This window comes from Melospiza georgiana, chromosome 4 (genome assembly GCF_028018845.1).
Source record: "Melospiza georgiana isolate bMelGeo1 chromosome 4, bMelGeo1.pri, whole genome shotgun sequence".
NCBI classification, from domain to species: domain Eukaryota; kingdom Metazoa; phylum Chordata; class Aves; order Passeriformes; family Passerellidae; genus Melospiza; species Melospiza georgiana.
Genome location: NC_080433.1, coordinates 68,384,607 through 68,399,967, shown reverse-complemented (window position 1 = coordinate 68,399,967; position 15,361 = coordinate 68,384,607). Strand labels below are relative to the sequence as shown.

Here is a 15,361-nt window from a genome sequence, read left to right as displayed (position 1 = left end):
TCCTGCAGATCCAGGAGCTGCTTCCTTGTGCATAGGTAAGACTTAATCAGGACCCTTTTAGTAGTGGTAATAAGTCCCCATGTGAGGTGGGAGCTCTCACAGTGGCTGTAGGAATCAGTCAGCACCAGGGTTTAACCTTCAGGTGAGGATGTGGGAAGGGGCTGAGAGGTTTTGCAGGGGCAGGGGACCTGGGCTCTGGGACACTAGAAATGGTGGGAGCAGGGGGTCCTGTTCTGGAATGTGGAGATATTAAAATAGTGAGATGGAAGCCACCAGGTAGGCAGATTCAAGGCTAAGTTATGCCTACACTTCCAAAACAGAGAAAAAAATGAGACAGTGTAAGCCATTTGGCATCCCAGGTCACTCTATACTCAGGTAAAAACTTTGATCTTATTTAGGCTTTATTAAAATGTAATATTTTTTCCTCCTCCTCTGTCACAGACATATTTTCATAAAAATCTTTTCTTTAGGATTTTTCCTTCTGGGAAACTGAGGCCCCAGAAAAAGAATGTAAACAATGGTTATCTGCTGCTGTGGAATGCAACAGGTGCACCTGTGATTGGCCCATGTTGGATGTGTACAATTAAGGGCCAATCAAAGATCGAGCTCTCTCTGGGACAGAATCAGAGGGAGAGCTCCTTTATAATTCATTCCTTTTCTATTCTTAGCTTAGCTAGCATTCTGAGAATTTTTCCTTCTATTTCTTTTAGCACAGTAATAATGTAATATATATAATAAAATAATAAATCAAGCCTTCTGAACATGAGGTCAAGATTCTCGTCTCTCTCTTCACTCTGAAAAACCCTTGCAAGCCCTGTAACACTCCTCCCTCCTGCCATCTCAGCATCTTTGATTTAAATTTAGCTCTTAAGCAATTTTACTCTTAAGCCCACTCATCAGTTTGGTGCTACAAAAGAAAATCACGGCCATAGTGTGACTCAGGATAAGCCCAAACATGCTCTCACAACATCCAACTGTTCAAAATACCGTGTTTTTCCTGAGCTGAGGTTTCTACCCAACTGAGTAGCCCTGACATGTGGGATGTGTGGAGCTGCTCAATGAGTTTTCGGGCTGTCCCTGCTCACCATGCTGTGGCTGCCACCAGCGGAAGGCGGTGGCAGGGGTCTTGGCCTCCCGGGGTAGGTCAATGGAGACCACCTGGGGCTCCAGGTACGACATGAAGTCCAGCTCCCGCAGCAAGCTCCAGGTGATGCCGTTGTCATTCGTGTACTGAACGACCAGTCCTGCATTTAAAACGAGCAAGGGCAGTGAGTGAGACCGCGCAGAGCAAGGAGGGAGGGAGCAGCTCACCCTGTGCTCTGGAGCTGCCAACTCCCACCCAGCACCCAGGCATGTGACATGTGCCCCACCCTCTGTGCAACTCCTGGCCCAGGAGATTTCTGTCCACAAATTCTTACTGCAAAGGCCTCAGGTTTCTCTGGTTGAGATGACCCCCGAGGTATTAGAAAGGCTTTTTTTTTCCCAGCCCCACACCGGAAGAAGAAGTTGAGATTCGTCACTTCTGCTTTTCAAGATTGTTTATTTTCTCTTATCTCATACATTCTTTCTCTGACCAGCTGAGATCTGTCCAGCAGGTTGGGTTATGGCACAGTGACTGTCCTTGGGGTGGTGTTAACTTTTTATACTAAGAACTACGTGTACTTTATTTACAATTATTTTTCCAATATCTATCACCTATGTTAGACAGTCTGTCTTTATTCTAAACCAATCAAAAAGTGTCACCATCCCAGCAGAAGATAGAGGAGAAGAAGAAGGAGAAGAAGGACAGGACACACCCAGATTCCTCCATCTTGCTTCTTGAATCCCCATTCTAAAACCCCAAAATTCTACTTTTTCACCTTGTGACAAATTAACTATCATTCTACTCAAACTCTTGTGGCTTGTAACTCTTCACACAAAGTTGGTAATTGTTTCCATGGGTTAAAATCGAAGGCACAGGTGTCTTTGACTCCATGCCAAGGTCTCTGAGCCCCTGCCAGGGTTTTGAATCACCCAGGGCAGCCAGAGAAATGTCCTGGGTCCCGACACAAAGGTGACCTGGGTCACCAGCTGCCACATGCCATCTTCACTGTTTTCACCAAACTCTAAGGATCAAATCTTTTACACCCTCAGAGAAACTAATGATCATACCACAGAAATGATAGGAATAATGTGATTTTCTTAAACATAGTATTTATTTCATGTTGGGTATCCTTGCACTTTATGTGAAAGATTAAGTTATAATTCTGATAGCTGGGATTACAATCCTCCTGCTATGTATGCAAGCCCACAGCATCCTTGGAAATTAATTATCACAATATTTAGAAAATTTAAGATAGTCTTTGTATCGTGCATACAGTATGGCACATACTAGGACGAAACAGAAGCCCAGCAGAGCTCATCAAAAGGGGCAATACAAGAAAAAAGCATCTGTGTATATTTCTTCTCTTAAAACTCTTTTATATTGATGCATGCTCCAAGACAACGGATTTTTTTTGGTATCTTATTTGGTGTCTCATTTGGAGCAAATGAGTGGACAATCAAACCCTTGGTGTAATCTGTGCTGCAAAATGACAGCTTTCCTCAGGGAGTGAGTCAATGTAAATGCCAATTATCAGGAAACAATCCACTGATGTTAAATACTTTATACTGAGAGGAAAATTAAATTTTCTCATCTCTCATGTCAGTGGTCTGACTTCATGCAACTAGACCACTTTACATGGGAATCTGCTCCCAGAATGCTGATCCTTCCCAAACACAAGTATCAGTCCTCCACCACAGTAATTTTAAGCATGTGGATCAAATAAGAGAGGAGGCATCTGGGAGAAATGAATTTATTCAGACTAAATAAATTTTCAGCTGCAACTTTATCATCTTGTGTTTTGGGTAAAACATGCATAAGTTTGTTTTGGAAGGCAATTTTTTATTAGACCCACTGGTGTAGTTGAGAAGATGAACAAGTTCTCAGGTCAGAAATGGAGTTTGCCCACTTTATCCCGAACTTGAATTTCATTCCTTTTATTTCAGACCTTATGAAAAGTCCTGTGGACTTGTAAATTTATCTGTTTTCCAACACTATAAAGTAGTTTAATACAAGCTATTACAGCTTGCTTTGTAAATGTTGTCTTTCTTAGACCATCACAGCCCCCACAGTTACTCCTACAGATGGATCACCAGTAGGTTTGGTGTAACTAATTATAACTAGAAAAGTCCATCAAAAGTAAATAACTTTCTTCAACATTTATGAAAACTGAGGAGGCAATTGATTTATATGAAAAAAAATATCTTCTTGATTTTGTAAATGCAAAAACGCTGCAGAAGATGCAAAAGGTAAAAGGCTTATAATAAAGAAAAGGGGCTTTACCTTCATTCCTGGCTCTTGGTCTGTTGCAGGAGTTACCAACACTCTTGCTTCCAAGTTGTACATAAAATTGAACTAGCCTTTTAAAAAAACACAGGATAAAAAAGAAATGTAATCATCTTCTGATAGCACAAGATCAGTCAGGATAATTTGCCCCTCTTAGCTAATGGCATTTTCAGTTAGGTCCCTATTCCAGGCTTATTGAAAAAGCAATATTCCCAGAGAAACCAAACATGGGCATGGGTAAATGCTGAAAGACCCAAGACAGAAGAAAGTGATGTGGTTTATCAATCTTGTGCCTAATAAATGTGTTTCAGAGTGAGTGTGAGAAGTTAGCAGTTCCATCTCCCACAAAAGTTGCAAAATCTCCATAGCAGGCAAAGCTGTTCCTTACATCAGATCTTACCTTGGCCTACTGTAACCAGAAATTAGGGAAAGATTTAAAATACAGCATTAGGTTGTAATAAAATTATTATATCCTCCTTAATCAGCAATCCTTTTTATATCCTTAAATTCTTGATGTAAAGAGTTTTCAGCGTAGTGAGCTCACTGAACATTTTGTGAAACAAACCCTTTAATTTTGAACCTATACGTTATGATTTCATTGAATATTCTCTTGTTCTCACATAATGAAGTGGTGAAGAAAAATGTTCCTGAGCTGCTTTTCTTGCAACCTGCCCTGTGCTTTTATCACTTCCCTACCTTCTCTTGTTCCTTTCTACTGTAAACCATGGCAACTACTGCATCTGAGTCTCTGCATGAACACATTTCCATGTCTTCAATTTTTCCCAAAACTACTTTCAGCAACCCCTCTAATGCCACAAAACTCCTTGAGACAGAATCCTGCTGGTTTTACTGACAGAACTCTGGAGCATCCCTGTTTAGCAATATTTGAATTAAGTACTATTCCATCCCTGTGCTCCAAAATATTGTTAGGTTGGTTTTTTTTCCACCCAATCTGCAGTAATGCCATGGTATCCCTGCTGTGATTGTGTTTATTGTTATGACTCTGTGGTTTTAGAGTAGTTTACATTTTCTCCTAGATACACACTATTGTGCTATATATAAACACCAATTAATTTCAATTAATGTCCTGCTGCTCACTCCCCTGATTTCACTGCATGTCTCAGGCATTCTAGGTCATAACTAAGGTAAAGAGCATTGAGATGACTCAGAATGCCATCACCCCATAATCTAAACATTCTTCACAGGTTGTTTCCATTGCACACCAAAAACAGCACCTGAGCAGAGCAGAGAAACTGGACTCAACCCCATGATGAGATTTTGTGTGCTGAAAGCTGGCAATGCCATTCTTCTCATTGCTTCCTGGCCAATTTTAAATTAGCATGGTAGAAAATCAGGCCTCATTAATTCTCTTGACACAGATAAAGTCTTTATTTAAAACATAAATTTTGAGGTGCATTTTTGCCATGCAAATAATTCTCTGCAAGGACAACTCTTTTTGCTTTAGAGGATTTTGTTCTAATTTGCAGTAATTACGGTAAAACCACAGACAAGCTACATCACTACAGCCAGAGCCAGTAAAATGCAGACAGGACTCCAATTTCCCTCACCCACTGTTACATGCACAATATCATAATCCTCCTCTAAATCCGGATTCTAAATCCAGCTGCATTCCAGTTCTGTTACCAAAATCTGTGTCTACTGTTTGAAATGTTTTGTATACCCATAGGGTCTAGGACAAGGCAGAATATCCTCATCAATCTCATTGCTAAGATAACCCCACAGACAGCTCTAGACAGTCAGGCTCACAGTACCACTCCATTTAGCCAGGTAAATTCTATTTGTTTGCTGCAGCTCTGTTGTTGGAGACAGTGTTCAGGCAGTAAAACTCTAGACAGAAGCATCAGAGGTGAAGAGATTTACAGTCCTGTGGAAAATTCTTTTATTCTTGCCAAATGTGAAGATCATTACAAAGCAAAACCAAAGAGCAAAAAACCCTTTCTGCAGAAGGGTGAATCAGCCCATCTGATCTCCAAGTGTCTGACCCAGAACAGCTCCCTGGGATGGTTGCACAATCATTAGCAATGGAGGCTGTAAAGCAGATGGGAGCCAAGTCAGCTAACAAGCCAGATGTCACCACTTGGAAAAAATATTTGTTTATTCCATGGTTTTTATCTGGATGCCAGGTAGGCACTGTGTGCAAAATACTCCCACTGAACAGATAGCTAAGGGCGTCATAAGGGACAGGACATCAAAATGGGAGGCAGCAGCTCATCAGCAACCAAAATGCATCTATGTATCACACTGTCAGCCAGAAGGGTGGGAATACTGCAGTGAAATTGTGAAATTGTGCCCTTGGTGTGCTGGGGCATGCAAGAGGGAAGGAATGGAGAGACTCCAGGGGGTTTCTGAAGTGTAGGGCAAAAAAAAATTTGTCTGGGTGAAATGAACTTTGACACTTACAGCTCTCTTAGTGCTATGTGACATTCTCCCAATATCTGGGGAAAAAATGGTGTAGTCAATCATATGAAGGAATAAGGAAGCAATAGGACAAACAAAGCTAAGATTACAAGACCACTTATTGTATATACTAAAATTTGAGTAGTTTTTTATGGTCATTGGCTCCCAGGCACAAGCTTTAGTTTGAAATGCTTTTAGTGTGACACCTGGGCGTGGCAGTGCCCTGTTGGGGCACTCCTGAGCAGCACCCAACACCTCAGGCTGACAAATCTCAACCCCATGGACCATGCTGTGCTGGGGAGAGAAGGGTAAAAGGGAAAAGGGCCTTTGTACTTAAAAAAAAGAAAAAAAAGAAAAAAAAGAAAAAAAAGAAAAAAAAAGAAAAAAAAAGAAAAAAAAAAAAAGAAAAAAAAGAAAAAAAAAAGTCTATGTATTCCTTACATAAAATTTACACTTCACATTCAAAAAGCTGTAACTGATGATATGGAACACGCATAGATAGGTAGATCAGGAATGCAGAATGAAAATAAAAATTTAGTGTCCTGTAATATTTGTCAATTTTCTATCAGGCTCTTCCATGCATGATTTAACAAAACAAGATCTTAAATGGTCTGGGAAAACACTATTAACCTTAAAAATAAGCAGCCTAAAAATCTACTGCAGGAGTTTCAGCCTTCCTATTCACAACCCTCAATCCACGTATCTAACAGTATGTCTTTCAAGGCATGTTTTCCTGCTGTTTACTCAGTCACCAAAACCCCCAGTCAAAAAACCCTTGCAAAAATAAAAGATAACTGTGCAGGGGCTAAGATGATCCCTAATAAGATAACTGAATTCTATGCAAGGCATTACTGAATGCAAAAAGTAATACCAAAATGGGAAAAGTACTTCCCTTTAATCTCCCCTTTCAAGTGACATTAATTTTAGCTCCAATAATGAAAAAATTTTATAGGCTGAGGAATTATTTTCTTTTTAGTGTATAGGCCTCTCAGTTAACCCTTCACACTCTCACAAACTTCATGTACCTTTAGAAAAAAAGACACAGTTAATATTCCAGATGGCCTCAAACATTTAAGCGGGATGCATCTGTTCAGAGCAAGGTGTCTGTAGCTGAATGTCTGAGTTATACACGACCAAACTCAGGCTGTCTTACAGTTAATGAAAGAAAGAAAGAAATAAATAGGTGTTTGCAGATGACAAACTGCTAGCTGCTCTTTTAGGATGCGTTGTGTTGCCCTTTTGAAGCAGCCATTCTCTCCTCTGAACACAAAAGCAGCCTGGGGTAATTGCTGTAGCCTAAAAAGTTCATGTTCTGGTCAAGCAGCATCAGGTGGCTACTACCTTTGAGCACACAATGAAGAAGGCAAAAAATCCATGTTAGTCCCATTTGTGTATGAGATGACCACTATGTTCTGTCTAGCAAACAGCCCAGGGATGTGGCTTCCAGCTTGAATTGTTCAAGGGAGTTAAGCTGCTCACTGTGATGCTTACAAAAAAATAAAATGCTGTTTTATTTTGACATAACAATAATTTCCAGCAGGACAGCAGCTCACACTGTGAGTACATGGTCAGAAGAGAGATTGTAGTTGCTCTTACCAAGTGTTTCTCTGGCCATTTATGTTTTTGGGACAGATTTAAGAGACAAAATAACCATATTCTTGTGCAAAACAGAGGCAGTGGTATATTAAAAACATCAAGAAAGAGCATTGCTCAGAATTTTAAAATGTCTTTTGGCTTTTAAAATGGTTCAAACTTTGCAAAAATAGAAAGCTATAAATATGAATATCTGGCATTAAAAGTGGTTTCAAAGTAATTGTAAAACTAAAGGGAATACTTGGCATTACAAAAGATTTCTTCATGAAAGAAGGAATAACACAAAAATAGAGTTTTGAATGCAGACTTCTTGAGGAAGTAGTCTAGACTACTTCCATTATATTGCTTCCCAGGATGAATAACAGGATTTGAAGACAGTGGAATAGAAGTGCTCACATCTTCCCAGAGTTCCAGCGCAAACGTGTACTTGTACAAAGCATATTTGTCAAACAACTAATTAGTTTAATTAACAAGTAATTTACATAATGATATAACTATGACATGCATTTGTCAGACACGCAGGGGACAGAAGGAAGGTGGCTGGTGCAGTGCTGTGCAGTACCAGGGAGCAGCTGAGGACTTCCCCAGAGCAGCAGCCCCCACACTGTCCTGCAGAGCCCTGCTTGCCTGAGCTGGAGTGATCACAGTGACCTCTGGCCAGTCTCTGCTGAGTGATCCCACAAATTCAATTATGGAGCAAATCACGGCATTATTACTCTCAGAGCAGGATTTGTCAGAAGAAATATCTTTTATTAAGCTAACTGCCAAAATTGTAGAGTGCTCAAGGTTTCAGGTGCCTAATCTCTCATGAGACTGGACATAGCTGCAGCAAACTCCAAGCTAAATAGTGGTTAGAATTAACAGCCCTTTGTTCATCCTAATTACATTAATCAGCTAGGCAATTTGAGAGAAGAGGATAATTGCTACCAATGTAGCAGGATTCAGTGGCAGCAGGGAAAGAGGTGAAGGCTTGTTAGCCTCTTGGCTATGCAGAAACAATTCACATTCCATTCCTTTGCACTTCTGACAAGTGGAGTAATTCACAACATCTGGCAAGCTAGCAACAGCTCCTTGCTATGCCATCCTCATGCCTGCAATTCAACACAGTCAGAGGAAAAGGAGCTTTTCTCCCCAGCTATGGGCAGAGTCTTAGCTTTTGTGCATTCTCAAGATCCTGTCTTCTGCCTTAGGATACAATGCAAACTATCTTCTCAGAAAGATAGCGAGTTAATATTTTATTTTATGCTGCTGTTCCAATGTCTCTAACCTAAGTATTATCTTTCAAAAAAAGGAAGTCGTACACCAGAATGAACAAAAAAGTATTTTTTTTCTATCTTTCAGAGTTCTTGTACAGGTTATGACTACCATAAAAAAAACAAAAAACCAACATTTCCACCTTCTCATAGCCACACTTTCAACAGGGCAGAACAGAGAACATGAACACACAGGTAATTTTGAGAAGCAGCACTGACCTGATATTTGTGGTGTCCAGGGGAACAGTCCTTGCCTCCCTTTTGCCAGGTCCATTGAAGTACAGAGATTTTCCATCGCTGAGTACACCACAGCCTGTCCCAACCTGACCTCCTGTTATCTTGTACCAGAGAGGGCTTAGCTTCCTCTCAAACCTGTCGAACATCTCACTGTGATTAGGCACATTAGACACACAGGTTCCATGTGATGCTTCAAGAAAAAAAGAAAAAAAAAAAAGGAGATGCTTTGGTGAAACTGTGTTGGACAGAGTAAGGGTCAGATACAGTGCACTGGCACATGGTTCTGTTGCATCTATGTGTGACAAAGCACCAGGCTTTTCTAAGAAAATACCCTGATGACTGGATTGGATCTTTTTAAACCCACTTTACAAATTTTTGTAGGAAGAATAAGCCCTATTCCTCTAAAGTCTAAGATGGCTTATTTCACTAGGTAAAAAACAGCCAAGCTTTATGTTGATAAGGCATTTTTTGCAAACAGAAAAATATTATCCTTCTATTTAATTTTAAACAAATTGAACAAAAGATGTTAGCTTATTGCTTTGTTGGTTGAGGGTTGAAAAGACTGCAGTGTGCAACCGGTTGTGTCAATCTTTTTTTTTCACAGGGTTTGCATTTTGGGTTTTTTTCCTATTTCAGCATAAAAGCCCCTGAAACCACAAGTGAGCAGAATTTTCCACAGAAGGGCCTGTCAGAACATATGTTCCCTCCTGGTCCCATGCCATCTGATGGCCAGGGGACTCAAAAATGGCAACAATTCTTTTGAAGATGATCCAAAGGCTTTTAAGCAGACTTTTCAGTTTATAATATTTTATTTTGTTTTCTCTTTTATTGCTAGTCCCTTCCCATTCATACAGATGGTGATATTCAAAGATTGTGCTTGCCAGGAACATCAACGGTGTCCGCTGCCTTCAGCTGCTCTGCTTTGCCTGTGCCGAATTTAATTTAACAAAACAAGAAAGATTCCTCTTGGCAGCCCGTGCAATATATGTCATCGTACATTTTTCCGGAATATCGGAGAGGCAAAGCAAGCTGTCAGTTCACAGGTTTAGCTCAGCCAGTGCTGGCTGCAGTGCCCCCGAGGGGGGCCGTGCTACCTGTGTAGCCCAGGTCGCAGAAGCAGACCCCCGAGACGCAGTCGCCGTGGCCGCTGCAGTAGCTGGGGCAGGGCTCTGAGATGTAGACGCCATCCAGGCCGAAGGGAGGCACGCTCTTGTGGGAGCTGCTCTCCTGGATCCAGCGGAATCGCGTCTTGCTGCAGAGAAAAAAAAAACAACAGCACTGCTACGCTGTGGGGAAGATGAAATGGGAAAGCCTCATGAATATGATTGCCTGGCAAAAGATTTTGAGAATATGGAAACCGTAAGTGAGATTGAAATGAAAGCAAGATTTGAGATACCAAGCCTTTCTCTGGCCCATATCCATCAGTGAGAAGCAAAGAACAAATACATGGTTTTATCAACAACAGCGAATGATTAACGTGACTCTGAAGATGCTTTTTACTACTCAGTCCAGCCTGAAGTGCTAATTACATATCAAAATCCCTGAACTTCATTTCAGTTACTGAACAACTGGAAAACAATAGTATAGCCAGCTGAAAGTCATCCCCTTTTGATTAGACAATACCCTCTGCTTGCAGACAGGTCCAAGTGTCAGAGCAGACCCTACTAGCATAGCAGAAGGGGCCCAAAGAGTAGTTTTTAGGGTTTAAAATGTAACACAGTATAGTAATGCAATGATTCTTATAGGCTGTATGTAAATGCTATAGGACTTGTACTAAATTAACTAGTGAAAAATAGAATATTCAGCACAGAAGAAGATTTATAGTGTTGTAACGAGAACTTCATCCTCTTTTACTTTTTCATCCTCTCTCTTTTCCTCTTGCTCTCTCTCACTTTCTCTCTCTCTTTCAAACTCTTTGGAGCTCCTCTTGGAGCCCTGCTCCAAGCAGGGCCCTGCACTCAAGTTCCACGACCTGGCTTCAGAGATCTCTCACCTCCATCTGTCCCAACCATCCTACCCGCCCTCGCTCCTATTGCTGCTCCTGGCTTCAATAGCTGCTGCTCCTTCCATGAGATCAAAAGGACCTTTTCCCAAAACAGCCATTTGCAAATAGGATGCTTGGATTTCTGTCGTGCTGCATTTGTGCAACATTGCTTAAGGATATTTCTTTCAGACTTTTTGGCTGCATTTTGACTCCCTGTGTTTCTCTGGCCCATATCCATCAGTGAGAAGCAAAGAACAAATACATGGTTTTATCAACAACAGTGAATGATTAACGTGACTTTGAAGATGCTTTTTACTAATCAGTCCAGCCTGAAGTGCTAATTACATACCAAAATCCCTGAACTTCATTTCTTAGAGTATTTTTGAAAGGAGCTCCGTGATGGCAGCAATGCAGAGTTTATGACAGGATTGTGCACTTTTGAGTAAAAAACATTTACATTATTTGGACACAAGAAAAAAAGCCACTCTCTAAACAGAAGTAACAAGTCTGACTCATCAATCTCAAAGTCAAACATCCTGACAGTGAGATGGAGATGGTAAAACACGGATGAAGGAACAAACAATATCACTAAGAACTTGTCTTAAGGCTGCTGAGCTGACACAGCTGGCCCAGAGACATATGATTGACAGTCCATCAGTTCATACTCTAAAAGTCTAGTCCCAAATTTTAATGGCAGGGTTTTCTGACATATCCCTTCTTGGAGTGGCTGCCGATTCCTCCATTGAGTGGGGATACAATAACTAAAGGTTAATCTTTGAGACTGAGCAAAAAATTTGCCCACAGTCATTGTATGGGTGAGTAACATCAATCTCTACTAAATAATAATTTTTGCTAGCTTTAATACAATTGCTTTGATACAGTTGCTTAAATGTTGCTTCATAGAGCACTATATTATAATAGTTGTTATGGCTCCAATACTGTATAGTAAATAATTCTGATTAAGATCTTCTTGTCTAATTGTTACCATAATAAATCATAAATAAACATGTTTATATAAATATATCTAGTTTGCCATTCTTAATCCTGAAGGACAACCTTGTGTAAAGGTTAATTTACACCTGTATAACCCTTTAGACATAAACCACTGACAAAGTCCAGGGCTAAGATTGGATCCAGCTGCACCCAGGTTCCCCTCTGAGAAGGAGTTAAGAAAGCAGTGGGATTCTTTCTTGACCTCATGACTCAGTGGGAGGGCTTCCTTAATAAACTTCATCAGAAGATCCTACTCTACCCACAAATCTGACTCACTGCATAGGAAGTTTGTTGAAGAAAAAATATTTTGGTAATTAATTTCCAGTCTTTAACTTTTATGATACTGATCATGTTACATGAGCTCCAGAGAGGGGAATGGATTTAAAATCTCTTTGCCAATATAATGGGTTAACTAATATCCTCCTTGCTGCTCTGCCTAAAAAATAATAAACCTATTGCTTTTTCTTTTTTTGCTGTGCACTGGGATTTGGAAGATCATGCTCATGCTTGGTAGCAAATAATGAAATGGGATGCTCTCTGGTTAACCCACGAACCATGATTTCCTAAGTGGCCCACAACAAACTCAGGTCTCAACATGCCAAAACACTCATTGCAGTCACAATACTTACATTTTCAATGTATTAGCATGAGCTTCTTTTTCCTGATCACATTACTGCACATAATGCCAAACAGATTGCTGCTATTGATTCTGCCCTGCTTGTTTTGGGTAAATCAAATCAGCTGGTGTCAGATCTGTGCAACTTGGCACCTGCTTTTATTGGCTAATTACTGAAGAAAAGACAAACTTGTTATGGTACACACTCTATTTCAAGTCCTTGCAGCAGAGGCACCGGCTCCCCTGCTACAAAATATGCCACACACTGAAATGGGATTGAGGATGAGGGAGAAGGATGGGTCAGAAACCCAGAGACAGCACAAGAAAAGCTGCTGGGAGGGTGAGAGGCAGGGGGACATGGCCAAGGGCCTGGTGGGGTGGTTGTGCTGGCACTGCTTGGTGCATCCAACAAATCAGATCGGGGTATTTTACTGATGGAGTAAGACAGAGTAAGGGGAGTGAAGAACTTCACCCAAATCCAGATAAGATTTGGGTGAAGATCCAGAAAACCTTCCTGACTTCAAGGCTTGTGTCTTCCACCATTTGATGTTTTCTCACTTGTATTAATCTGGGGCTGAGGTTGTGCTTGCAGATGTGCCATTCTTCCCTCCTTTGCTTCTGGCTGTCCTGGCTGCCTTCAGTGACACAGCACGTTATGCATCAGCTCAAATACCTTGCTAAGGTTTCTTTGCCTAGTGGTAACTAAAATTAATCCTGTTCAAATGGCTTATTTAATTCATGTGACTTACCACTCTCTTGCTGGTGCCTTTGACCTAGCTGACATGGATAAAGACAATGAAAGAATTGGTGTCAAATTAAAAAGTGCTGGGTTCCTTGCTGCTTTTTAATTTAATTATCTATTACAGACCAATCTGACACCTTTAAAATGGAAAATTCACACTGCTTGGGGCAGCATATATTTCCCCCAGCTCTGCCATATTTTAACGCTGCTTTTATTCACAGCTTTGCAACTTTTTCCTAATGTACCATTCTAGAAGCAGCTAAATAAGCTAATCCCCGTGTCCCACTGGCATCACTGGTTTACAATGCACCATACCTGGCTGTGAGCAACCTGGGGATAACAAGAGAAACTCAAAGTCTCCTGTGTGGTACATGGAGGGCTCGCTGAGCTCCGGGAGCACCTGTGAGACCGTGTCTGGACGGGCTGCTTGGGTCCAACCCAGCTGGCTATTGACCCTCAGCCCACAGGATCTTACATAGACCAAAGCAAAAAACCAGAAGTGCTCTTTTCCACGTGGGGACAAATGTCCTCTGTTAATTAAGTTGAGAACCACCATACGGAAAAACCTGTGTGGCAAGAGGCCTGATGGGTCACGGCAGGAGAGTTTTATACCTGGGGAATGGGGAGCGGAGGAGGAGGAGCATGGCCAGTGGGATACCAGTAGGGAGGGGCAAGGGGAGGGACTGACCAGGGAAGAGATCACCGGTGGGTATGGGGTAGAGGGGTGAGTGAGACAGAAACCATGTGATAGGAGAGGGGGAAGAAACAAACCACGTGATACAACATAAATTATTCAGTGCAATATAAAGACTACTCTGTGAAAATCTCTAATAACCCAGTGCAAAACAACAACTAAATAAACTATTTAGTGCAATACAACACAGCTTCGCAACTTTTTCCTAATGTGCCATTTTAGAAGCAGCTAAATCAGCTAGCGAATAGTGAATCAGCCCTGTGTCCCACTGGCATCACTGGGTTACAATGCACTGTACCTGGCTGCGAGTGACCTGGGGATATCAATGGTGACTCTTGCCCAGTCCTCAAAGTCCCCAGTGTGGTACACGGAGGGCTCGCTGAGCTCTGGGAGCCACCTGTAAGACCATGTCTGGACAGGCTGCTTGGGTCCAACCCCACTGGCTATGGACCCTCAGCTCACATGATCTTACATGGACCAAAGCAAAAGGCCAGAAGCACTCTTCCCCACATGGGAATGAATGTCCTCTGTTTATTGACTTGAGAACCACCATATGGAAAAACCCGCATGGGAAGAGGCCTCATGGCTCATGGTGGGAGAGTTTTATACCCAGGGAATGGGAGTGGAGGAGGAGCATGGCCAATGGGATACCAGTAGGGAGGAGCAAGGGGAGGGACTGACCAAGGAATAGACCACCAGGGGGGTATTCTCTAATAACCCAAACAACAACTAAACAAACTCTGTAGTGCAATACAACACAGCTTTGATACTTGGATGTACCATTCCAGAAGCAGCTATATCAATCCCCGTGTCCCACTGGCATCGCTGGTTCACAGCGCACCGTACCTGGCTGCGAGCGACCTGGGGATAACAATGGTGACTCTTGTCCAGTCCTCAAAGTCGCCGGTGTGGTACACGGAGGGCTCGCCGAGCTCCCGGGAGCTGCCCTCGCAGCCCTTGGTGCCGGGGGACGCGGGGTAGCAGCCCTCCTTCACCAGCGACCAGAAAAGCCCAGCGTCGTGCGAGTACTGCAGCAGCACGGGCGCAGAGCTGCTGTACTGGCTGGTGCAGCCAATGTTCAGCTGCGAAGAAGCAGAGAGTCAGAGATGAGGGAAATAGCAGGTTTGTCTTTACCAACGAGCTGTGGGTCTGCTGGTGGATAAAACTAGCACTGGGAGATAAAAGAAACAATGGGAAGGATTCTACTGATTGATGGTTGGAAAAAAGATATTTGGTTTTACAAATCAACTTTAGGTTTGCTGATAAATGAAATTAGATGTTGAAAGATGAAAGAAACAATGGGGGAGAAAAACACCTAAATTCCATAAGAATTAAGAATTAGAAGGGACAGGTATACATTAGAGGGAAATCTTTGCTATCAGGCGTATCAGGAAGTCTGTACCTCTCCAGTACCTCAGCAAAAGGGGAAAGAGAGAAGGGAAATGTATCTGGGAAATTAGGATA

General features: G+C 41.8%; 1 protein-coding gene across 2 annotated transcripts in view; it reads right to left on the bottom strand.

The window, feature by feature from the left end:
* Positions 1-15,361, bottom strand: part of RELN (reelin) — a 283,413-nt gene that overhangs the window by 56,259 nt on the left and 211,793 nt on the right. For both annotated transcript variants that reach the window (XM_058023699.1, XM_058023698.1), the window contains exons 28-32: positions 14,744-14,979; positions 9,963-10,120; positions 8,851-9,058; positions 3,365-3,441; positions 1,086-1,244 (exon numbers count right to left, since the gene is read on the bottom strand). In XM_058023699.1, coding sequence (XP_057879682.1) covers positions 1,086-1,244; positions 3,365-3,441; positions 8,851-9,058; positions 9,963-10,120; positions 14,744-14,979 — 838 coding nt within the window. The remainder of the gene's footprint in view (positions 1-1,085; positions 1,245-3,364; positions 3,442-8,850; positions 9,059-9,962; positions 10,121-14,743; positions 14,980-15,361) is intronic.